Source organism: Setaria viridis, chromosome 2 (assembly GCF_005286985.2).
Source record: "Setaria viridis chromosome 2, Setaria_viridis_v4.0, whole genome shotgun sequence".
NCBI lineage: Eukaryota > Viridiplantae > Streptophyta > Magnoliopsida > Poales > Poaceae > Setaria > Setaria viridis.
Window position 1 is genome coordinate 10,856,831 of NC_048264.2, and position 24,796 is coordinate 10,881,626.

A 24,796-nucleotide genomic window follows, 5' to 3' on the forward strand; every position below is an offset into this window, starting at 1 on the left:
CAATGTCTGAGCTAATCAAGAACCCACGGGTGATGAACAAGGTCCAGTTTGAGATAAGGAGTTTAGCTCATGACAGGCCAAGATTACAGGTAAGTGACACTTCTCAATTGAAGTACCTTAGGATGGTTATCAAGTAGACATTACGATTGCACCCACCGGCACCGTTCCTTCTCCCGAGGGAGACCTTGCAGCATGTAAACCTCCCAAGACAAGGATTTTTGTGAAAGTTTGGGCTATTGGAAGGGACCCTACCTGTTGGAAGAATCCTGAGGAGTTTTGCCCTGAGAGGTTTGAAGATGTTGACATTGATTTCCAAGGATTCAATTTTGAGCTCCTTCCATTTGGTGCTGGACGGAGGATTTGCCCTGCGATACCGATGGGTATTATGAATAGTGCAAGATTGAAACATTTATCTCAAGCAAACTACGTAAAATAGTTCAATTTATTAGGACGAAATCTTGAAAGAATGTAGTAGTCCATCACTCTCGAATCTTACAACTTATACACGCTTGATAGGCACAAGACAAAGAGGCACCATCTTCCTAAACACAAGCTGCCCGGTTTCTTCCATATCAATGTCCTCCTCCCTCATCCCTTGAGGAAGTTCCCAGTCAAAGCAATACAGCAGGTTGGCCAGTGCAAGCTCCACATTGGCGACGCCCATGGCCACGGCAGGGCATGACCTTCGCCCTGAACCGAACGGGAGGAGCTCAAAATCCGAGCCTCTGAAATCAACATGGCTCCCCTCGAACCGCTCGGGCCTGAACTCCTCCGGGTCATCCCAAATGCTAGGATCCCTCCCCATGGCCCAAACGTTCACAAACACTCTTGTGCCCGGAAGCACGTCGTAGCCGCCGATCACGCACCTCTGCATGGTTTCCCTTGGGATCAACAGGGTCCCCGGTGGGTGCAGCCTGAAGTTTTCCTTCACCACCATCTTTAGGTACCTGAGTTTTTTGACATCTTCTTCATCCACTCTTGTTTTGTTTTCCACCAGACCGCGGACCTCGGCTTGCGCCTTCCGCATCACCTTCGGGTTCCTCATGAGCTCGGACATGATCCAGATCATCGTCACCGAGCAAGTGTCGATGCCTCCTGAAAATGTATCCTGATCGAGGTTGTTTGCATGAACATTAGCATTTTGTATGGTTATGTTTTGTACTAATAGAAATTAGAAAATGGATTACAACCAAAAAGACAAAAACCATTACCAAGAGGATTCCCTTGATATGGGCGCGCGTCAGCCCAACAGCCTCGTCGTCCTTCTCCCTCCACATCTTCACCAGCGCGTCCACCATATCCTCCTGCACCCCAGCCTGCAGCCGCTCAGGCTCGAGGTGCTTATCGATGACCGAGTCGAAGAAACGGTCGATCTGGCGGAAGATGTGCCGCCTCCGGGCGGCGGCGCCGGTGAGGGCGTCGGCGCACCGGGCGAGGCGCGACGCCGGGAAGAAGTCCTCGAAGGTGAAGCTCCCCAGCACGCGCAGCGTGTCCTCCATGACCCGCTGGAAGCTGCTCCGCTCGAACTGCGCCGACCCGTACATCTTGCCGAACGCCACCGTGCCGACGATGCCGTCGAAGAGCGCGTACAGCTTCTCGCTGAGGTCGACGACGGGGGCGCCCGGATGATGAGGGGAGGAGGAGCTGCCAGCGGCGGCGGCGAGGGAGGCGACGAGGCGGTCGACCTCGGCGGCGCGGGCGTAGGCGAAGGACTGGACGCGGCGCATGCTGAGGAGCTCGAGGATGAAGAGCTTACGCATCTCCCGCCAGTAGTCGCTGTAGGGGCTGAAGGCCACGTCCAGGAAGTCGTAGCTCAGCACCCTGGGACCTGAAGATTTTTCGTGTGCTTACTGATGAACAAAAATGTTCAACGAGCTAGATGTTCAGGAGTGTGGTGTTAGTGATTTATACTAGTTGGTACTCATCTTAGTCAAAAAATTATAACTCCAGGTCGAGAGTTCAAATTTCGTGTTTAAACACTGAAAAAAAAAGTTTAAAGATCCAACTTGTTAGCTCAAAGTTGCTGTATGGTAGAACATTTTTTTATCTGCGTTTCATTTTAACCTATAACTTTATTTTTGAAGTGTGAGAATTTGGCAGAGTTATCTCTAAGGCGGCGAACGCTCTGACGAGACCTTTCCTTATATACAAAAATCGATGATTTGTATAAGATGATGCTTCAATTCGTTTTTCAGAATTTGATTAGAAATGACATTGCATTGCCACGTCAAGACGATGCTTCAATTCGTTTTCCACCACAACATGCAACATCGATGTCGAAAGTAACATGGGCCCATCTGTGGACAAATATAGCTTAAATTTGTTTGCATGTAACTAAAGTATTGGCCAGTGGCCGACTTGATTCTATAAAATAATATTTTATTCAATAATTGAAATGGGCATGAATGCATATATATTCACCCCGGGGGCTGCTTTTTTTCTTGCTGGAATTGGTACCCACAATAGGAGAGAAAGATGAAGCATGGATTCCCACTACAACTGTGGATGTTCTTATTAGATCCGCATTAGCTTCTTCCTCCTCTCCGGCACGGTAGTAACTAGGCGAAGGTATATAGTAATTAAGGGTGCTAATGCACCCCTCACTACTAGGAAATTCACGTCTAGTACCGGTTGGGAACCTTTTAGTACCGATTCCACAACTGGGAATTAGGTACTAAAGGGTCCCTTTAGTACCGGTTGAGATAACCGGTACTAAAACGTATTAAAAAATAAAAATAAATGAATCCCAGCCCCCCCTCCCACTCCTTCCCCCCGCCGCCCCCCTCACCGGCCCCCTCCCGCCGCTCGCCTCTGCCCCCACCAGCCCCCTCCCATCCACCCGCCTGCTCCACCGCCTCCGCCCCGCCGCTCCCGATGGCCGCCGTCGCCACCGCCGCTCACCTCGCCCCGCCGCTGCTCCTCACTACCGGTGAGGGGCTCGCGAAGGGGGGAGGGGAGGGGAGGCAGTGGAAGGAGATCTAGCTAGCGGAAGGAAGAAGATAGAGGAGAGAAAGATAGCATTGGAGAGAAAGAAAGATAGCAGTGGGGAGGAGAGAAAGATAGCGGAAGGAGATAAGGGAGGGGGCGGGGGGGGGGGGGGGCAGGCGGCGCGTGGAATCATGTGAAAAAATCTAAGTTCTTGCGGTACGTGGACGGGAAACCCTTTAGTACCGGATGGGGGCTCCACTCGATACTAAAGGTCACGCTTCAGTACCAGGTGAAGATTTAGTACCGGATGGAGGCTCCACTCGGTACTAAAGCGTGACCTTAAAGGAGATCACGGAGGCCTCATCGGAAGGTCCGGTACTAATGTTAGCATTAGTACCAAGCCAAAAGGTGACCAGTACTAAGCCTCAGGATGAGAGATCATTTATCTAGTAGTGCCAAAAAAATGAAAAAACAACGAATATATTCATATTTTACCGTAATGACTAAACTCTACGCAATCATAAGGCAAGTGCACCACTTCAATTTACTCTGACTATAAGAAAAGTAAGACACTAATGCAGCAAGAGCTATACAGGGGTTGGATGATGTAGAGCATGGCAATAATGGATGCGGTTGGGAAGGACCATGGTCCGGTGCCAGATTATATTTCTCGTGGAAGCAAATTTTGGATGCCAATTTCTCTTTCTTCATATTGGTCAAACGTTTATAAAAAACAAGTTCAATAATTTGGATAACCACCGTATAATTAATCTCAAAATGGACCTCGACCCGGAGCACGTACGTTAATTTGCTAGTTACAGACACTAGAACATAATAATTCGGCATCAGTAGCCAATATACTTGCCTGGCGAGTTGGGGCGGCTGCAGCAGTGCTGGTCGTTGGTCCGGAGGAGGTCCTTGGCGGCCTCCGGCGACGAGACGACCACGGTGCGCACGCGGCCGAGCCGCACCTCCACGACGGGGCCGTACCTCCGCGCCACCGCCTGGAAGTAGCGGTGCGGCCGGCTGCCGATCTGGAGGAGGTTGCCCAGCACCGGCAGCTGCTCCGGGGGCCCCGGCGGCGGAGCTCTCCTTCCATCATCGGCTGCTCCTTTCTTCCTCCTCCACGACAAGAGCAGGTAGAGGAGAGGAAGGACGACGAGGAGTGGGACCACCACCAGAGGAAGAAGAGGCTGCTGTGTGTCCATGGTGCCTTCTGCTTCCGTGTTGGACCCGAATAACTGTGCATGTGTGCTTACGATGCTGGGCTGCTCTGATTGCTTATACATGAGGAGGAGGTGAGTTCCAATTTAACTGGATCATTCACTTTCAGTTCAGTGCGGAGGTGACAAAGAAATGTGTCGGCAGGAAGAAACCTATGCGCAGAAAGGCCAAATTAGAGGTCCTCGCATACATGTGTCCACGAGCGGCGGGACGATTGCACAAGTCTATCAATCGATATGGGTGGTGGTCTGGGAATCGCGGCGACGGTGACAGATCGAGAAACATGGAGGACTAACCTAAAAAAATCAATATGCTCCCCTCCAATCTCCAAATATCTATTGTTTTGAACTTTTGATACATATATATACATGTAGTTGACACATTTTAGTTTCGACTGTAATTTCTTTGAATATTTCAAAATAACTTTTGTAGATGATAAAAAAAAATACTTTCAAAATATTACACTTTTTTTAAGACAGTACTGTTCCTAGTCGAAAGCTGAAATTTTGTCCATAGCCCACTTTCATCGGTAACACGGGCTCACCTGATGTTTAAGCACCATGCATGTTTGGGTTGTGTGTTGCACCCGTTTGCAGCCCAACACCCGTATTGGACTACAGCCCACTTGCCTGAATTAAATCCCCCTTTCCTGCTGGTATTTCTTTCCCCTTTTCTTTCCCCTTTTCTTTCCCAGCTGTGATGTTTGTTTTTTTTTTTTTGAACATGAAGCTGTGCTGCTGTGGTGTGTGATGTTGTGAATCCTTTCACAATCTCATCTTTCCCGCCTGTCCTTCGGATTGTTCTCAAGCAAGGACATAATTTGTTAGTGGGTTTTAATTATTCTCAAGTTCTATCGTCAACTTGAAGCAAGTAAGAAGTTAATAATCAAATTATTTAAAATCTACAGATAAATAACCACCTGTGTGGTCATTGGATTTGAACCGAGGCGGGTTTTTTTCATGCACAACATACATCAATATTTTAAATACAAAATTATTGCAAATAAAAACAAGGGCAGTCGCCAATTTTACATTGCAAAATATTTCTATCCCTTATTTGCCATTCATGTCACAGTGGTACATGGGGCCACCTGTGCCACTGATGGTGGTAGAGAAGGGATTGTGAGAAATTGCAATGACAGAAAAGGGATTACTAAAAAAAATAACAGTACTCTAGATAAACACCATGCAAGGTGAAACTATACAGTACACCAAAGTAAACGAGAACGATTGCACACACACAAGTGAAGCTCCTTGGCCCATAAAGCCTATTCCCTGCGGCGTTGGAGTAACAAGTTGTGGACGAGGTCATCGACGTACCCCTCCTGCGTCTCCCTGTCCCAGAGCACCCGTTGCAACTCCCTGGCGGCGCGCGCGAACGCCTCCCCTTCCTCCTCAACCAGCACCCTCCTCACCGCCGCCGCGACGTCGTCCCTGGCCACCGACCCGTCGTCCGCCGCCCTCGGCACCTCCAGGCCGGCCCGCCTCGCCGCCATCACCCGCGCCGTGAGGCCCTGGTCGCCGGCCAGCGGCAGCATCACGAGCGGGTGCCCGAGCAGGAAGCTCTCCACGAGCGAGCTCCAGCCGGCGTGCGTCATGAAGGCGCCCACCGCGGCGTGCGCGAGCACGCGAACCTGCGGCAACCACCCGGCGCGCACCACCCCGCGCCCGGCTGCGGCGACGCGGCGCTCGAACCCGGCCGGGAGCAGCCCGCCGCCGGCGGCGGCGGCATGTTTCCGGAGCGCCCAGATATATTTTTGGTACTATTTTTCAGTGTTATTGGGAAATATGTAATGATGCTGTACTTTTAAGTGTTATTTCTACTAGAGAGTATAATCTTCTTCTACTGGTTCATTGGATATTTCTACCAGTTTTTCTTGCTCAATATATTCAAGGAAGAGACAGAAATATCTACGGTGGGAGAACTGGCTGCTGCTCTCCCAAGTGCCTATCGTAGAACACTCCTTCGCTCCAGCTGATTATTGCAGGGACCCGTCAACAGGGGCGACATTGATTTCTACTTGCAGCTGCTCCTTGTGCCACTTACGCTCTCAAGCGCCTGGCCCTTGCTGATTTGAGTGATCGAGGCTACATTTGCATATCATACTTCGGCCAACACCCTTACTGTAGCAACTCCGATACTTCGGCCAATTTGGTAGGACTCCCCTCCAAATAAAATGGTTCTGTCTCTAGCTCCTCCTTCTTTAGTGTAGTGGAGATAAAATCGTTTTGAAAAATATTTAGCAGAACGACATCTCTTATATTTTGATGAATGAATGGAAGGGTCCAATGTACGATATGAACCTAAGTATTGATAGATGAATTTTATATTTTCTCCCAATTTATAATACAATACGAAATGGAAATGATTAATAAATATTTAATCTCCTAAAAATATGTTTAACCCATAATCAACAATTTCTCATTTTTTTCCTTTTCTTTCTCCATTTATTTTCCACCTTCCGTTCCGAGCAACTCCAAGAGTATCCCAAAAAATTCTTCCCCAAAACTATGTATTGGGGTTCTCCTAAAAAAATTTCCTCCAAAAACATATCTATCCATAGCAGATCGCTAATAAAGTGCCCCCAATATTTCAAAACAGGCCACGACATCGTATTGGGTCCATCAGAAGGGACGCGCGGGCATGCGGGAATCAGGATTGGAGAGGCACGGCCGGTGGAGGGGCGGGCGGCGCGGCAGGCGAAGGGGCGGAGGGGACGGGTGGGTTCCTGACGATTCGTGAGCGCGGGTGCACGATTAACGGGCGGGGATCCGGATGGACCCGCAATCGGACGGTCAACATCGCAAGCTGGGCAAATCCGATGGCTTGCTGGTTAACGGGCGACGTGGACCCGCTACCCGCGCGCGGAATCGACCCGCGTTTCGTATATTAGAGATTGGTACATTAGCTTAGGCTTACTTATGAATATCGTGAAAATATATTCCGTCATTATTTTTTCACGGTAGTTCTGGACAATACCACGACGGTTTTATTTTCAAACAAATTCTAATATGATTTTTTTTCGAATCCCACCGACGCGGACGCTCGCACAAGAACACACGCATGCAATCCTACCCCTATGAGCATCTTCGAGAGACTGAGCCGGCAAATCCTCAAGATTGACGAAGTTACCACTAGCGTCTCGCTGTCGACAGGCATGTCACCTACCTGGTAAAATCATAGAATAAATCTAGGAAAATGTGAGCAGTAGTGCTAAAGTCGAGGACTCGAATTCTGGTAGGTAGGTTCCACCATAAGAAATCTTACGTAGCTCAGTTCGCAAATTCTAATATGATTGGCACTGTACCAAGCAGAGTTGTAGCTTCCACTTATGTGATTCACGTGCTTCATGAATGAACAGGAAAGCTAGCTGCAGAGCAACAAGATAGAGAACACATCCAGGAGTTGGAGTTATTAGGGTCGGTTTGCTTGACTAGGTAGAGGGGCGCGCTACGCCGCGCCTGTCGACGACGCTCCCCCCGTTCGATAGAGATAATGGCTAGGATCGATCTTTTTTGGGTTGTACTGGGCTTTCTCCAAATGGGCCTCACCGGTGATATCATCGTGAGTGGCCCGTTCGTGATGGGCCTCGTCATTTACCGATGCAACGTGGCTGCTTTATGGTCAGCTGAATGTCTTCTATATACACATATGCCTGTGGGCCGTAGATCAGTTGGTCCTATTCTCATGTCCTCTTCTTGGTGAGGTCGTCTTTTTTTGCTGTGGTGCTTGAAGGCAGCTTATACACTGGATAAGCATGGATGGGTTTGTGCTAATCCAGTATGGTGTGGTGTCTACATGATGCAGCCTGAAGGAGCTAATCTTTATTCGTTGTTATAGGAGGCTGGGACTGCAGATGAAGCAATAGCATGTTGGTGCATGACTCTCAGTTTGATGCGCCTGTCTTTGTAGAAGGCTGTACATGCACATCTTATGTAAATATGGTAAGGGAGATGAGTGTGGAGGTACAACGAACTCTTTGCCAAATGTCATGCTTACTGTGTTTTTTCCCCGCGAAGGAGACAGATATTGCATGTGCTCTTTGTGGCTGTGTATAAACTGAAGTGATCAATCAACGATACCATGACGCCTGTTCACGTATTTTATTGTTTTGTTGTGGAAATGTATAGCATAGTTTTTTCTGATGAGTTTGTTTGCTTTGATAGTGATTACTGAAAGTTCGTGCGCAAGGTCGTGTGTGTGTTGTTTTATCTCTGATAGACTGCATGCCTGCACCTGACCTTAGCAATTGATAGCAGTGCGGTGTTTTATTTTTGAGAGAACGTTGGCGGCAGCCTAGCCCAAGCAAAAGATGGAAAGAAGCCCAAACAAACGAAGTGTGGCCAAAAAAAAAAGGAGAGGCACAGACGGCACAGGACAGGAGCCGGCAAAACCAACAACGTGAAGCCGGCCGGCAGGCTCAAATGCAGCACACGGTCGCGGGCACGGGCACACGCGCTGCGCAGGGTGATCCACGCGAGACAGGTGTCTCCACGCAACAGGTAGGAACGGGTTGAGGCTCCCGTAGGCCTGCTATTCTTTCAGCGATATGACTCTAGATATTCCCGTTGGAGTCCGAACTGAAATCTGTTCGTTTTGTTTAATCTGCAGGCTTTGAATCCGGCCAACTTGTGTGCCGCCAAGTCCAGGAGAAGGACCCGGGGAAATCTATGTATCGCATATGATGCAAATAATTAAGCAGCTGTCACCTAACCTAAAGGATGATGGATGGGCCAGCGCGCGTTTCGGCCGGCCTCCTCCTCCCTTCACGAGTCGCTTCTTCCTCCTCAATGCGGCATCTTCCGCCACCTCGCCGCTGCACTAGGGTTAGGCGCTACGGGGTTCGGAGCTGCTTGGGTAGAGGCTTCTCCGGCGAGACCACGGGTATCAAGGGAGGATCTTGGGCGGCGGCTACCGGCGGTGATGATGGGTTGTGGGTGGAGTGGTAAGACGGCATATAGCGCCAGCTGCCGGCGGTAGAGGACATCTGGTGGGCGGTGAAGGCGACGGGGGCATCACGAAGACACCCCGAAAAAGTTGGGTTAGGGTGGTGGCGGTCGGCGATGTCGAATTTGACGACAAGAGTTGCTGGAGGCAGGCCCGTACATCACCCATGGCAAGTGGGCCGACTGCACCAGGCTTCCAAAATTTTGGGTCCCCCATGTGTCGATCTTCCTCTAGTAGTCTGGTGCTTGGTGGCCTCTATAACTCTGTTCCTGCCTGCATCTGCAATTCTGCATGCAACCAGCGGACCAGGCCTGCATGCAACTTTTTGATTTTTTGGCCTGGAGAATCTGTTGGGTCATTGGCTCATTGCGTGTTGCCGGACCAGGAGTCCATAACCGTCTGATAGACTGATACTCCGATTAGCAGGCCTGGCTTGCCGCTGTCGCCTGACGTCTGCCGATTAGGAATCTAAATCTAATCGCCAGATCACGTGAGCGCCGCCAGCCGCCGCAATCTCGCCGAGTCGCCGTCTCGCCGAGCTGCGCGCGAACTGCGATTCTGTGAAGCTACCGCCGCAATCAAGCCTGCATGCAGGCAGCGACTCCACCTCTGGGGCTCTGACGGCAGGCCTGACTTCTTCACAACAGAAGCTACCGCGTGAAGGCGTGATCACGTGATTCGCTGAGAAGGTGCAAGTAATGTAATACTGTGCCTATTTCGAAGAATACTAGAAGAATGATGCTTTTTAATGGAAGCTAAGAACTTATCAGTAAGTAAGATTCGTCATTTAATCGTTTTGCATGAATACTTATGGTATTACATGAGGACTTACGTGCATTTTAGCTATTTGCATTTTATAAATATAGGCTCCACTTTATATTTTGCACCAGGCAAAAAAACGTAGGTACGGGCCTGCCTGGAGGGTGTCGCGGGCGTGAACGGCGGCGGGATTTGAAGAAGGAGGCAGCACGGGAAAGCTCGAAGCGCCGGCGGTGTCAGCTTTGTGAAGATGCCGACGTCCTGGTGGTCGTTTGCTGGGCCGTTCTTCAGGAGATAGGAGGAGAACTGTCGCCTTCAGCGACATGTAGACTCACCCGAAGGGCCCTGTCCAGCTTCAATTCCTTGGCATTGGCTGTAGAGGGAATCCCTTGCGGAAAAAAAAAACAAGACTATCGTTATCCAACAACAAAAGACTAATTTTCAAATTCGACGGAGCAAATAACCTGCTACTTATTTATCTGATTAAGAATCCAGATAAGAAAACGGATTATTGATGACTGTCTACTGCCGTGAAATTAAAAGAGAGAAACTTTAGATCGCATAAATAACCGAAGAAGAAGCCATGTTTTGTTCTACCGCCAGAAGTCATGAAAATAGGCTTAATATTCCCTTCGAAGAAGTGGTAGAGGAAGGATTTATGATCGGACATCACATAAACAGCCGAGGAAGGATTTAACTGGACATATTTGGGATATCTTTTTTGGAACAAAGTGAAGACGTGAAGACCCACACAAAAGTTTGAATAACCATATCATGTATTGATTTTCTGTTAGTAGATATATTCCAAGTTACTAACTCGTTTAGTGAGTCGTTCTGTAACTTTTTGAATTTTACAACAAATCCCAAGTAATTATCTCTATTTAATTAATTAGAAATAAATAAAAATTATTTTTCGAAATTGACTTGCATAAAAATCGCACATGTGTGTTAGATTTGTGAGCTCCAAATTCTAAACCTTCTAGAAACTCCTCGATATTAGAATTTTATTCGAATCCGAATTGACCCAAAGCTCCAAAACCATTGAAACAAGTTCTAAAATCATTTCTGGTTTAATACCTAGGCCAAAACTCTTCTTAAACCTGGCCCATAAGTCATTTTCCCCATTTATCTTAGTTCCCACCTAATGGGCTAAGCCACTTTCTTTTTCCTCTTTTCTCATATTCCTGGCCTGGTCCAGCTCTCCCACCGGCCCATGGCCATGGGTATTATTGCTTCCTGGGCCACCTAATGTAGTCGATTACATTTGCAGGTAAGCTTACTTGTACTTTTTTTTTGGGGGTAAGCTTGCGTGTCCCTTGGTGTTGATCTAGATGTCTTCTATGCGAGTGGAAAACAATTCAAGCACATGAAAATAGTCACACCCAGACCCAGCGGGGCCATTGCCTTAATTGCAATCATAATCTATGTTCCTGCTTCTATCGTCTCAAGGGCACCAAAATATATATGCACAGTACTATAGTCTATGGGACATCAACAATTTAGAATATAATTTATATAATAATATTTTAAATAGAAACAAATACATAATTACTTTTCGTAACGAATTTAATGACATCAACCTTGTGTTGTAAAAACTATTTATATTTTTAGCTATTGCTGATCAAAGCTAAGAAAAGGATTTGATTTAGGACAACTGGAAACACCTGGTGTTATTTGTGTTCTGATGAAGTAGCTTTAGAAAGGTTGAGTCTTAAAATCTTGATCTATTCTCTGCACGCTACTAAAAAAGAATTAGCATAATTGACGCGGGCACTGAAATGTATCAATCATCTCAACATAACAATAATTAAGCAATCGATTGCCAATCTCTCTTGTGATCTTATCGAATCCGTAGTTGGTTTATACAAGCAAAGCCAAATGGCGTCGCATTTGTCAGCAAGCTCCCGCTCCTGCAATAAGACTCCAGCTAGCTTAGATCCTCGAGGATGCAGCTGCGCACCATTCATGGTCATGGCAGAATCCACGCAAGAACCGCCCCTCCACGTCGTGGTGTTCCCATGGCTCGCCTTCGGCCATATCGTCCCGTTCCTCGAGCTCGCCGGGCAGCTGGCGCGCCGCGGCCACCTCGTCACCTTCGTCTCCGCCCCGAGGAACGTGGCCAGGCTTCCCCGGGAGCTCTCCCCGCGCATCCGCCTCGTGTCCCTGCCCCTGCCGGCCGTGGATGGACTCCCTGATGGCGCTGAGTCCACGGCCGACGTCCCGCCGGAGAAGGTCGAGCTCCTCAAGCTCGCCTTCGACGGCCTCGCCGGCCCCGTCGCCTCCTTCCTCGCGGAGGCCTTCGCCGGCGCCGGCGGGGAGGGGCACGCCAAGAGGCCTGACTGGATCATCCTCGACTTCGCCCACAACTGGCTCCCACCCATCGCCGAACAGCACAAGGCACGTCGTCGCCGACGAACTCCGATCCTCGTATGATGGCTGGTTATGATTGTGACGTCATCGTTGATGCGTTGCAGGTGCCGTGCGCTCTGTTTCTCATCTTCCCGGCGCCATTTGTCGCGTTCATGGGACCCAAGGCGGCGAACGACGCGCACCCGAGGACGGCGCCGGAGCAGTTCACCGTCCCGCCGCCATGGATCCCGTCCGCGTCGTCCACCCCCGCTTTCCACCTCCACGAGGCCAAGAGGATCGCCGGCGGGTTCCACCCCAACGCGTCCGGCACCTCCGACATGAGCCGCTTCTGGGAGACCGAACGGCGTTGCCCGCTCCTCGTCTGCCGTAGCAGCCGCGAGGTCGACGGCCCGGCGGCCTGCGCCCTCCTCCGCGAGCTCTACGGAAAGCCCGTCGTGCCCTCCGGCCTCCTCGCTCCGTACGACGCCGTCTTGGCCGCCGCCCACGCTGGCGGCGGAGGCGGCGGCGAGGAGGAGGAGGACGCCGGCGGCGGCGTGGGGCCCGTCATGCGCTGGCTCGACGCCCAGCCCGCAAGGTCCGTGGCTCTAAAAAGGATCCACACTCCATACGCGGTCACAAGAAAACTTTGCTTAGTGCTTCCTTTCCTTGTCAAGTAGGTATATAGTAAAAACTTACTCTGCCATATTCATTGGTGACCACATTGAACTAAAAGTGTAGCAATTTATCAGCATGTGCTCAAGAATGTGGAAAAGCTACTCCCGAGTTCCAGAACATTACTGTATAGTTTTTTTTTTTCTCTTAAGAGTTCCAACATTAGTAAATCATAGATGAACAGAAGACTAATGCTTACGAGACTGCTTGAGACATGAGAAACATGTACCAATTCCTATTTAAGTCATATGAAGATAAGAGGCAATGATTCACTTCTTTCAACATGCTACTCACTACGGGAAACAGAACCTTTGCCGAGTGCCCCAGGCACTCGGCAAAGGCCTTAAAACACTCGGCAAAGGCTTTGCCGAGTGTAACACTCGGCAAAGCGCACACGGCAAATTTTGTGTCGGCAAAGACTAGTTTGCCGAGTGTCAAAACTCGAGCACTCGGCAAACATTTTGCCGACGGCCAAAAAACACTCGGCGAAAAGATGTACTCGGCGAAATGCGGGATGACGGCGTCGGGGTAACGGCGGGTTTGCCGAGTGCCAGATGGGAGGCACTCGGCAAACACCGGGTCTTTGCCGAGTGCCAACACTCGGCAAAGACCGGGCCTTTGCCGAGTGTCACCCACTAGGCACTCGGCAAACCCGGCCCCTTTGCCGTGTGCCGGGTCCTAGGCACTCGGCAAAGCCGCCCCCCTTTGCCGTGTGCCGGGTCCCAGGCACTCGGCAAAGCCGGCCCCCTTTGCCGTGTGCCGGGCCCCAGGCACTCGGCAAAGCCGGCCCCTTTGCCGTGTGCCTTGACCCTAGCACTCGGCAAAGGTACCTTTCCTGCACCTGGGAACGCCCCCTTTGCCGAGTGTTAAGTCCAAAACACTCGGCAAAGGCCCCTCTTTGCCGAGTGTAACACTCGGCAAAGTGACCAGAACCCCCCCCCCTTTTTCGACATTTTGCCACGTATAACGGACCCCTCTCAATTCACAATACACATATCACAGGCATTTGTAATAAACAACCACATGGATAATTCACAACCACAGGCATAATTCATAAACACCACAGGCATAATTCAACATAAGCACGAAATAATCCATAAATCCAAGTTCTTCTCACAATTTAGTTTCCACATTGTTCACAACCAAGTCTACTTCCGTGGAGGCCAAGGAGACCACTGCGACAAATCTTGATCTTCATTATTCGAAGCCGCCGATTGATTCTGCACATAGGATAGGACATTCTGAGGTAACATCTAAAGTTGTCAAATTTAAACTATTGAATCTTAAGCACAATGTGTCAAGTGACTCACAGGAGTAGTCGTAGGTGGCTGAGGCGGAGGGAACATCATCGGCGGTGGCGGAGGCAAAGGCTGTCCCATGCTCGTAGCAAAGTTCTGCATGTACTGGAACATCTGCTCCATCCTAATCCGGTTTTCCTCCTCCATCCTCCGCCGCATTTCCTCCATCTGCGCCTCCATCTGCGCCTTAATCTCCTCTTGTGCCTTCCTTGATTCTTCCACCTGGGCCTACAATATTTCATTGCAATGTTATAATGCAAAGCTAAAGTATAACAACAACGAACGATGAATGGAAGAGAAAGAACCTGTAGAGCCTCCATCTGGAACTGTGCAGCGGTGGGTCGTGGGCGTACCGCCGGGCTCGAGTCCGTGCTCCTAGCTCGGATCTGGGAGAGAGTGGGAGTAGAGGCCATGTCGATGACGCCGTCGCCAATCCAATATCGGCCATGCTTCTTGCCTCCTCCCACCCTCATCACGATTTCTCCATCAATGTCCTCGGAGCTCGGATCGAAGTCTGGCCCGTGAACCTCCCTAGCCATCTTTGTATACTCGTTGACGCGGCTGTGTATGCTAGGGTGGCTGTACGCCTCGGACGGGTCGTCTGGGTTGAAATCTATATCGGCCGTCGCCTTGCCCTTTTTGGAGAGGACCCATGCCTTGAGCTGGAAGCAAGGTCGGCCATCATGTGACGCCGACTGCGGCAAAATACAAAATCATTAAAAATTACGTAGATCAGAAGGTTACAATAAAGAATTGAAGTTGCGTACCCATTTTTCTCTATATTCATCAAGGCTTAGGTTGCCTTGATGGTGTGGTGCAGTCGGCATCTGCAAACGCCGCTGCCGGCAAGCAAGGTGGTTCTCCAACCACCCGGGCTCCAACCACACGTCGACCATCCTCTCCCAGCACGGCATATGCGCACGACACCACCACGGAGGCACCTACATCATCAAACGTGTGACATATGGAACAAGAAAATAAACCTAATTAATCAGAAATAGTAAGCATCAACGTTCTTTACTTACCCTCATGAATTGGTCCTTAGTCATGTTCATTGTTCTTGCCTCCTCTTTTCTAACCTTCGTACGTTTGTATTGAGCGTTGAATTCTATGATGGCCTGGATGCGCGCCTTGTAATGCATGTCCTTCACGAGCTTCTTGGCGGCTACATCACAGACAGCCTTCGCCTTGGCCTCGAACCCCTCCTGGCATCTATAGAAGTCCTGCATATACACGCGTATACAGTTATTATTTCAAGAATGTCGCAAGTAGCTGATGTATTGAGCAATTTAGTACGAGGAGTACTTACCCACAGCTCGGCCTTGACCCGCTCCGCTATGTTGGGGAATCTTCTCTGTTGACGATCAGGGACGTCGGGGGCGGCGATGTAGTGGTCCCACGTGTAGGCCGGCTGCAGCTGTCCGGCGTACACCACCAAGCTAGGGAAGTGAACCCTGCACAAAAGGCCAAGGATCCCGTTGGCCTTACGGTTGTGGTCACCCCCGCTGAGCTTAACCCAACTCCTGCACAAGTCATTAATATGAATTATTAGTTTTTGTAACTTTCAACATAAGAACAATATTAAGAATATTTAAAGTTACTTACTTGGTCCCAACCGGTTTAATGAGCGGGCGTAAATGCTCAGGTATCGGCCGCTTCGGGAGGGATGAGGGACCTCGCAACCATATCTTGGACTGAGCATCCCCTGCCTCCCCGTCCCCCTCCTGCTCCTGCTGCTCCTCCGCCGCCGCCTCCTCGTCCCCAGAGGCGTGTGCGGAAGGTACCTCCTCCTCCTCCTCCTCCACCTCAGGTTCAGGCGACGGGGGCCTCGCCGCTTTACCCTTCCCTCGAGGCCTCTGGACCACCTCCTCCTCCTCCTCCTCCTCAACCCTACGTCGAGGCCTGCCTCGACGCCTCCCTCGACCGCTCCCTGAACGTGACCCTGACCCTGAACCAGTCCCTGCCGCGGTCAGTCTCTCGCAAATTGACGTGAGCTTCCTGATACCACCCACCATTGCTTAATGACCTGCAATTAAAAAGAGTACACGAGTCAGCATAGGCAAACAAAACATAATTACAAATATATGCAAATTATAATTAAATTATAGCTAAATTATTACGAATCATACATGTATTAGAAATAATCATCATGATCGGGATTAGCTGGATCATAAGTCTCATCATCACTATCACGCGTGTCGATATAGTCAAGCTCGTGCTCCGAAGAAGGAATGTCGTCATCACTGTCATTAGCTAACTGTAATCGTTGAAGTAATTCTAAGTCCTTCACATTCTGAACCTCGTCTCCACCGTCCTCTGCAGCAACCCTCTCATTGTCTACTTCCATTCCGATCGCTTCGGTTAAATCTATCACAAAACTCCCTTCGAGCCCATCTTCTTAGAATAACTCTCCTTCGTATGTGTCGGGATCTATATTGTAATCTTCATTGTTTGGTACAGGTAGTTTGCCGTGTGGCGATACCTTGTACACAACATCCCAACCCTTAAGACGGCTGTCGGTTTGGCACGGGTATGACAAATAATAAACTTGCGTGGCCTGTTGAGCCACAATATAGACATCGTCTCCTGGTAACTTGGATGACTGTCGAATTTCGACTAGCCCAAGGTTAGGGGCCCGTCTCACGACAGATGGATCAAACCAATGGCATTTGAATATAACTGGATTAAGAGGTTTGCACCCATGAAAAGTGAGTTCGTATATTTCTTCAATTCTTCCGTAGTACTCGACCCCATCGGAGCCTGGCGTGAAAACTCCGGTATTTGTGGTTCTTCGATTGGGCCGACTCTGCTCGTGCCTTGTTGTGTGAAACCTATATCCGTTGACGTCATAACCGGCAAACGACCTGACCCTATAGTTACAGCCATCGGCAACCTGTCTCAACTCGACATTCATAGACGCATTGGTTCGTCTCTGCAAGTACAAACAGGGCGGTTCGTTATATTAATCGTATGCACGAGAACGAGAATGTTCGAAGAAATAAAATTGTACCTTCTGTTTGAACCAAGAAATGAAATCGGGCATTCCATTTCCTGCACCCTCTTTAAGAAGAGTCTCAGCTTCGTGCGGGGCCGGTTGCCTTGATTTACGCCAGAATTGACGATGAAATTGCCTATATCAACGAGAAAGATACGTTTAGGCAAGAGATACCATTAATACGTCGAAACAAGTTTGTCGATGACTTACATCATGTACGGCTCCACTTCAGATAGGTTGGTCAACACATACAGCATGATAGAGCGCCACTCTTCATGGTTAAGGGTCTTGCGGGTCGCACCACTTGCACTTCCGAGTTGCCCTCGGAAAATGCTAAGGCTTAATTCATCTTCGCTGGCATTGTAACGAGGAGGTGGATTATGCACGCTAGGAAGGTTGTCTGCGTAGTATTTCGATGTGAAGTTTGACACCTCCTCCAGAATGTATGCCTCTGCAATGGATGCTTCAATTTTGCACTTATTCTTACCTTTAGTTCGAAGAACCTTTTGACATCTCTCAATTGAGTAGCACCAACGACCCTGCACAGGACCCCCCATTCGTGCTTCATACGGGAGGTGTAGAATCATATGCTGCATTGGATTGAAGAAGCCTGGAGGAAAGATCTTCTCCAACTTACAGAGCAACACAGGCGCCATTGTTTCCATTTCTGCAACCACGGTACGAGATAACTCCTTCGCACAAAGCCGGCGGAAGAAATTGCTCAACTCCGCTAGCACCTGCCACACATGCTCAGGGACATATCCTCGAACCATCACCGGAAGGAGGCGCTCAAGCCATATATGGTAATCATGACTCTTGAGCCCGTTGATTCGCATAGTTGCTAAATTCACTCCCCTCTTCAAGTTCGCTGCATAGCCATTAGGGAACATTAATGTTTGGAACCATTCTAGAACCTCCCTCCTTTGGGCCCTCGTCGGAACGAAATCGGCCTTAGGCTTCCTCCACGACTTGCCAGCTCTTGGAGGCGCCATGTTTAGCTGTGGTCTGTTGCACAATAGTCCACCTCGTCTAAATGAAATTAATTGATTAAATATAGCAAACAGGTCAAAAAATAGTCCACCTTCTACCATGCAGTGCCAAATACCATACATGTAGAGTGTAAAAAGTTTGGATGGTGGAGGAGGGAAAAAAAAATTATTTTTGCCGAGTGTGTCAAAAGACACTCGGCAAACCCTATAGTATGCCGAGTGTGCCCCCTAGCACTCGGCATACTACTGGCTTTGCCGAGTGTCCCATCACGACACTCGGCATACTAATGGCTTTGCCGAGTGCCCCCCGTAGACACTCGGCAAAGCTTAACGTCCGTCACGGACTCGCGACGGCGGCGGCACGGGGAAGTCACGTGCTCGTCAGTTTGCCGAGTGTCCAACTTTGCCGAGTGCCTTTTTGGTGTTTGCCGAGTGTTTTTTTGGCGGCACTCGGCAAACCGGTCCTTTGCCGAGTGTATTATGTTTGCCGAGTGTTTTTGGTATTGCACTCGGCAAACCGGTCCTTCGCCGAGTGCCCGAAAAAATACACTCGGCGAAGTAATTACACTCGGCGACTTTGAGGTTTCCCGTAGTGACTCTAAATTTAATGAAGCAATCAAGAATTTACTTATTGTCAATTGTGCATTAATCTAGTATACATGAGCTCATAACAACCCAATCAACTACTGTGTGATTCTTGTGATCTGTAGAATTCCAATACCACTCACCACACAAAAGACAGGCAGTCAGCAGCCCTCAACCAATCACAAAACCAAAGAAAGATATGATTATTAGACAAATCTGTTATACTTGTAAAGTATATGGTGGGTCTCAGGTTGTTGCCATAGTTAGGATAGCCAAAGATAGGAACCGTGTAATCTGTGATCACGGCAACAACCTGGAAGGAGCCATCGCCGTTATTTGCGCTAGGACGTGATGGTTCGAGATCCTTCCTAACATGCATCATTCCCTCTCTGTAAGCCACATCAGGGGCTATTCCTGGCCTATATTAACATGCTGGCGGCACGAGGCAAAGTGCACGTTTCAAGCTCTTTGATAATCTTTCGATGATAACTGTACGATTTGTACCATTTAAAAAATATTAATGTTATGAATGAATTGTATGTAATACAAAATTGCTATATTAGATTTCCTTTAAAACTCCTATAAAAAGGATTATTAGCTAAGGTCAACACAGACAGTTGACATGTGGAGCCTCAAGCTCTCGAACGAGGCGTCGTCGTTACCGATTTCCACCCTTGCGGCGCCGACGAAGCGCAGCAGCCGGAACGGCCTCGCCGCGGCCGCTCCTGCGCCCATCTCTGACCGGCAATACGCGAAGAGCTCCGCCACCGCACATTGGATCCCAAACTCCTTCGCAACCACCCGGCCATCGGGCAGCCGGACCCTCAGCTTGCAGACCTTCATCTCCACCGACGCCGGCTGCTGACTCGTTGGTGCCACCGCCACCGCTGTCGCAACCGGCTGCTCAGCCGGTTTTCTCACCGTCGGTGCCTGTCCTTGCCAATTCGTCGGAGCAGCAGTTGCCGCCGGTATTTTATCGTTCTGCTGCGCGCCGGCTGATGCAGTGGATTTCTTGGCAGCTCCGACGACAGGGAAGGCCGGCTTCTTGTCCGTGTAGGGTTCCATGGACACGAGGAAGTCGTTGGGGTCGGTGCCGTGCAGCCTGCCCACGGCCTGGCCGGTGACCGGGTCGACGACGACCACGACGGGGAGCTTGGCGCGGGGGATCTTGTAGTAGCTGAGCACCTTCGTGGCCTCCTCCCCCTCGCCGCCGATGATCTCCTCGTCTCCGGCGTCGGCCTGCCAGAGCACGAAGTGCTCCCTGACGCACTGCGCCACCAGGTCGCTGGCCCACACGTCGCGGTTCTGCGCCAGCGACGCCAGGTCGAGGCGGCCCTGCACGTTCACCAGCAGCCACCGGCACCGCCGCGCCGCGTGCGCCACGGCGTCGTGGAAGCCGCCCTTGTACGTCAGCCCGTGCGGCACCCGGAACAGCTCGTCCTTCTCGGACTGGCTCGCCCGCGGCGGCGGCGGCGCCTCGTACACCTCCATGTCGTCGTCGTCGGATAGGATGGTCTCGCGGAAGCGGCGGCGGAGGCTGCTGCTGTTGCCGTCCTCTTTCTTCACGGCGGCGGCACCGGAGGTGGGAGCTTTGCCGCCGCGGTTGGGGCGGCTGCTGCTGCTGCTGCTACTGATAACTTGGACATCCTCCTCGCCGTCGGAGGTGTCGTCTTTGGGATTGAGGCGGCGGCGGTTGCGGCTGTTGTTGGCTTCCACCTTGTCCTCCTCGCCATCGGAGCTGCTTGATGCGAAGATATCACGGAAGCGCCGCCCGCGACCGCTGCTCTTGCCGCCGTCGCCCGCTCCCCTGCCGCCACGATACGGGCCATCGTCCTCACCGACGCGGCGGCGCTTCTTCTGGACGCGGTCGCGGTTACGGCCCGCCTCCATGTCACGGCGGCGGCGGGGGCTGCTCTTGCTGCTGCCGCCACCTCCCTTCGTCTCGCTATCCCACCTCGACACCCTCCTCGGAGCAGAACCGGAAGGCCATCTCCCGCGAGCGCCGCCGACGCGCGCGGGGCGGTCAGGGCGGGCCGCCGGGACCGGAGCGCGCGCCGCGTCGTCGTCCGACTCCGAATCGGAGATCACCTGCGGCAGCGACGGCAGTGGTGGGGAGCGGAGGATCCCCGACGTCCCCGCTTCGACGTTGAAGAAGCGGTTGACGGCCTCGCCGAGGTGGCCGCCACAGCTGGCGAGGCGGTGGAAGGCGTCCTCGTAGCCGCAGCCGGTGACGTCCATGAACGCTGCGAGGGCTTCGTCGGCCATTGTCTGGAAACGGCAAAACCGCGGCGGATCGGAGTAGCGGCCAAGGAAAGGGGAAGGGGGGCCTGGTTCTCCTTAAAGGGCCCTAGCCCCAAGCTATCTAGCTGCGCGCGCGCAGCCCGAGTCGGTTCCGAGTCGATTGCCTTTCTTGATTGCTTCGTTTTTTTTTCCCTTTTTCCCCGGGTGCTTCGTTTCGTTTATCTCTAAGTCCTTTGCCACGTCAGCTCACCTATGGGCTATCGTACAGCTGTTAGGCTAAACAAATAGCTTGGCAAAAACCTGCAGCCCTTGCAGGATAAGTAACGGAACTGCGGCGTGCATTTTTCAATACTTGCCTTACTGAGAAACGATATATATACTCTCCTCGTCCATATCTATAAGCATTTCTAGTTTCAAAATTTATCCATAGAAGTAAAAACTTCTAGCCTGATCTAATTTAATAATAGTAAAAATTAAACATGATTCTTTGTGAGATCAGATACGTCTATAATAAGGCTCAAAATGCATTGAATAATTTAAGGAGACATAAGAGTTGGGGGCATGTGCCCTCAGAGCGAGGGAAAGGTTCCCTCGGTCAGTGTTTGAGCGTGGACTTATCTCATCTCCTGCGTAGCAGCATCTTATCTCATCAGTGGTGGAATCTAGGGTCAAGGATGATGTGGTGGCACTGTTCAAGCCCAATCGCGTGTTCGGTGAAACAAGCCACACCAGTGTGGTACGGTGAATAGTGTCCTGTAAGGTCTGACACCAAACTTTTGAGTTGTTGTCCCATCGGGGGTACGACCTCCAGGCCTGCGGGGTCCACGTTCGAGTGGGACGCCCGATCCCTAATCTAGTCAGGGGGAGGGGGGGGGGGGGCAGACCCCTTCCTAAAGTTGGAGGTGACTTCTTGGTGCGACCCTACTAAGTCGGTCGACGCCTTGCGCTAGCTGGGCTGCTTCTGGCCCAATGTGTTATTGAGCTTTTTTGGCTTTTATTTTTTGCGAGTCCTTGGGGTACCTGTGGTACAGGACCTCATCACTATGTGCTTGATTGGGGAGGGACTTCCTATTTTTAGCCAAGACTTTGTATGTTGAAACATACTACTTTGATTCCGACCACCGAGACGTTGTTATGATAAATGTGTTCGATATATAGGCCAAATCGATATAGTAATATCAAAGGCTCGGTAGCATTGAAGGAGTACATCATCTATTTAGTCCCTATAGCTCCCATTACAATACTATTGATAGCAACACAGCCGTCATGGAGATTTAGAATGAGAAAGATAATAGACGCGGTTGTTGTCCTTGAGATTTCTAGCCGTAGCACATTTCATATTGTGCGTCATATGAGCACCATGAAACTGATAAGATCATGACAGACGCATCGTTGCCACCGGACACGTCACCTGCCACCAAAGGACTAGTATATGTATTTTATTGATTGAGATGGGTCCACACCTGACATTGATTAACAGCAGATTCGTCGTGGATAGAAATAATAGACGTATTGTGTTCGTTGAGTCAAACATTGTGGAATGGCTCTTGGTGTGAAAACAGTGACTAGATCGGAATCTCGTCTCAAAGGTCGTCAACGTGGGCAGACAGACTTGGATATAAAAGAAAAAATGGCGCTTTTTTGGCAGGAGAACAAGACAAATGTACCATATAGGAGTACAGGAAGAGGAGTGTATCAATCAAAAAAGAAGAAGAAAAATAGCCGGAGCATTTGCTAATTTCTGGATAGTAGGATAGAAATCGACCACATAAATGTATCGACATCATCAGCGTTTGTATCCTCACGAACAGAAGTTGTATTTTGCAGCGACAGGATCCGTTGCAGACATGCATGCTTAAGTTTCACCAGTTCGTTCGTTACAAGGAAACAAAATAGCCAAAAAAAAAAAGAAATGCACACACACATGGAGGAATATCATGCGAGTTGCTATCCTCGTAGCACGATATACTGATCTTCAAAAGATGGTCATTGGGCATATCACAAATGAAACCTGATCTTGATCCGTCAACCGAAGGGCCCGCCGGGGACGTTGCTGTTGGGCTTGGGCGCGGGCGGCGCCAGATCGGTCATCCTGTCCGGCCAGCTGATTGCATCCCTCCGCCATGCCCGAAATTCAGAGCCTGCATCACCTTAATTCAATCACGGGTTAAATCGATCGAAGCATCAGAAAACGAACGAGATTCCTGCGAGGAAACAAGAGGAAAACGAATCGACATGAGGGGAGTGATCATCAATCGGAAAAGCTCTACCTTTTTGGCCGGAGATTGTGGAGGTGAGCCCCTGCGGCCGCGAGTGAACTAGAGTGATCAGCAGGACGAGAACCAGCGGCAGGAGGAGGGAGAGGGATGATGGCCATGCTGTCCTAGTGGTGTCCTTGCCTCTCCGTGGAGGTGGAGCAGCCATGGTGGCTTGGCGTTTGGCCTTGGTTAAGCAAGCAGCTTAATCAGCGGGGGCTTTTCAGATTCAATTCCTACTACACAACCAAATCGGAGAAATAAATAAAACAAGATAGATTTGTCTTACCAGAATCGCTTAACAGCCTAATCCGCGGGAGAACACGACCTGGCCTCCCGTGCGCAGGTCGGTCCTCACCATAGCTGCCCTGCCACCGGGATCCTACTTTTATTATCACTTCCGGTACTGGCACGGGCCGGCCCAGGCATGCGTCCTTCGTTGGGCCAAGTGTTGTGGGAAGGTAGTCCCGATTCAACGTTTCCTTTGATGTTTCTTCTATAGATTCATTGACTTAATAATTATTTTATTAATTTAGTATTATCTTGTAATTCAACATACTTGTAATTGTTGTTTTAGTGGGACCTTACAATCCAACTTTTTTTTGGCACAATTTTAACAATTTATAATTCCTTCTTCTTTTGTGTCAAATGTAGACTTGGCAAAGTTTAGTGAGGTATAATTGTTTCTCATTGTGTAGACATTTTTATCGCAACATTTTATTCTAGGCTAACATTTCTTTTGTCGGCTCAAGATTTTAATTTTCTAAACCACGTTGGTTCAACATTTTGCGAACCTGCTCATCACCATTTATCTTTGAGTAATTTGTATGGTCGGTCCTTAAATTTGTCGAACTGTGTATCACTTAGGTTCCCATTCTCTTAAAATGCATATCTGACTCTCTAAATTTGGGCTTGGGTGTCATTTAGGTCCATATACTCTCAGATTGCAGATCTAGCTCCCAAAACTGGCTTCGAATGTCATCTAGGTCCATATACTTTCTGAAAGCATTGTCATCTCAATTAAATTGATAAAAACTTATTTTTACATAGATGTAATTTAATTGTACTAAAATAAAGTATTGATGATCTTTTGCCTTGGAGTCAATATGTTAACTTGCTAGGTGCTCATGACAGGCGTGCTAAATTATTTCCGGAAGATTATTCAAATTTGAATAACTCGTACACTTACTAAATTAAAATAGGGATTTATAAGATAAATTACTGGACGAATATTGAGAATATTGAGAGAACCTGAAGGGTCAATAAAACAAGTCAGGAAATGTGCCAATGAAAGTAACGGTTTGCTTTAAAGTATAAAATTTGATCTTTCATATTTTATTAGTGGGATGGCACTGCATTTCAAGAGTTTAGGGACCCATATGATACCCAAAGCGAAGTTTAGGGAGTGATATATGCATTTTGAGAGTATAGGGACCTAAATGATACCCGAGCTTAAGTTGATGGAGCTAGATATGCATTTTGAGAATAAGGGGAACTCAATGATACAACCAAACAAGTTTAAGGACCAACCACACTTTACTCTTTTTTTTGCGA

General features: G+C 49.6%; 4 protein-coding genes and 2 long non-coding RNA genes across 7 annotated transcripts; 1 reads left to right on the forward strand and 5 right to left on the reverse strand.

The window, feature by feature from the left end:
* Positions 1-424: 424 nt before the first annotated feature.
* LOC117842426 (4-hydroxyphenylacetaldehyde oxime monooxygenase) lies at positions 425-4,448 on the reverse strand. The gene is made up of 3 exons (XM_034722881.2): positions 3,794-4,448; positions 1,212-1,828; positions 425-1,108 (listed from the first exon to the last, which is right to left on the reverse strand). Exons 1-3 carry the CDS (start codon positions 4,215-4,217, stop codon positions 500-502), a joined length of 1,650 nt encoding a protein of 549 aa, XP_034578772.1. The 5' UTR covers positions 4,218-4,448; the 3' UTR covers positions 425-499.
* A 971-nt stretch (positions 4,449-5,419) lies between these two features.
* LOC117844097 (UDP-glycosyltransferase 91D2-like) lies at positions 5,420-9,315 on the reverse strand. Its single transcript, XM_034724871.2, has 2 exons — positions 9,259-9,315; positions 5,420-5,914 (listed from the first exon to the last, which is right to left on the reverse strand). Exons 1-2 carry the CDS (start codon positions 9,313-9,315, stop codon positions 5,420-5,422), a joined length of 552 nt encoding a protein of 183 aa, XP_034580762.1.
* A 2,406-nt stretch (positions 9,316-11,721) lies between these two features.
* Positions 11,722-13,161, forward strand: LOC117846036 (putative UDP-rhamnose:rhamnosyltransferase 1). Its single transcript, XM_034727133.2, has 2 exons — positions 11,722-12,255; positions 12,333-13,161. Exons 1-2 carry the CDS (start codon positions 11,737-11,739, stop codon positions 12,882-12,884), a joined length of 1,071 nt encoding a protein of 356 aa, XP_034583024.1. The 5' UTR covers positions 11,722-11,736; the 3' UTR covers positions 12,885-13,161.
* Positions 13,162-13,951: 790 nt separating this feature from the next.
* Positions 13,952-14,585, reverse strand: LOC140221981 (uncharacterized). Its single transcript, XR_011897484.1, has 2 exons — positions 14,483-14,585; positions 13,952-14,405 (listed from the first exon to the last, which is right to left on the reverse strand). It is a non-coding gene; the product is annotated as an uncharacterized lncRNA (long non-coding RNA).
* Positions 14,586-19,252: 4,667 nt separating this feature from the next.
* On the reverse strand, positions 19,253-21,151 carry LOC117844098 (uncharacterized). The gene has a single exon (XM_034724872.2). The coding sequence runs from the start codon at positions 21,009-21,011 to the stop codon at positions 19,341-19,343; it is 1,671 nt and encodes a 556-aa protein (XP_034580763.1). The 5' UTR covers positions 21,012-21,151; the 3' UTR covers positions 19,253-19,340.
* Positions 21,152-22,694: 1,543 nt separating this feature from the next.
* On the reverse strand, positions 22,695-23,688 carry LOC117845671 (uncharacterized). Of its 2 annotated transcripts, none has more exons than XR_004638112.2 (3): positions 23,532-23,688; positions 23,258-23,429; positions 22,695-23,128 (listed from the first exon to the last, which is right to left on the reverse strand). It is a non-coding gene; the product is annotated as an uncharacterized lncRNA (long non-coding RNA). The 2 variants fall into 2 exon arrangements; XR_004638113.2 differs by having other exon boundaries at positions 22,695-23,137.
* Positions 23,689-24,796: the final 1,108 nt, after the last annotated feature.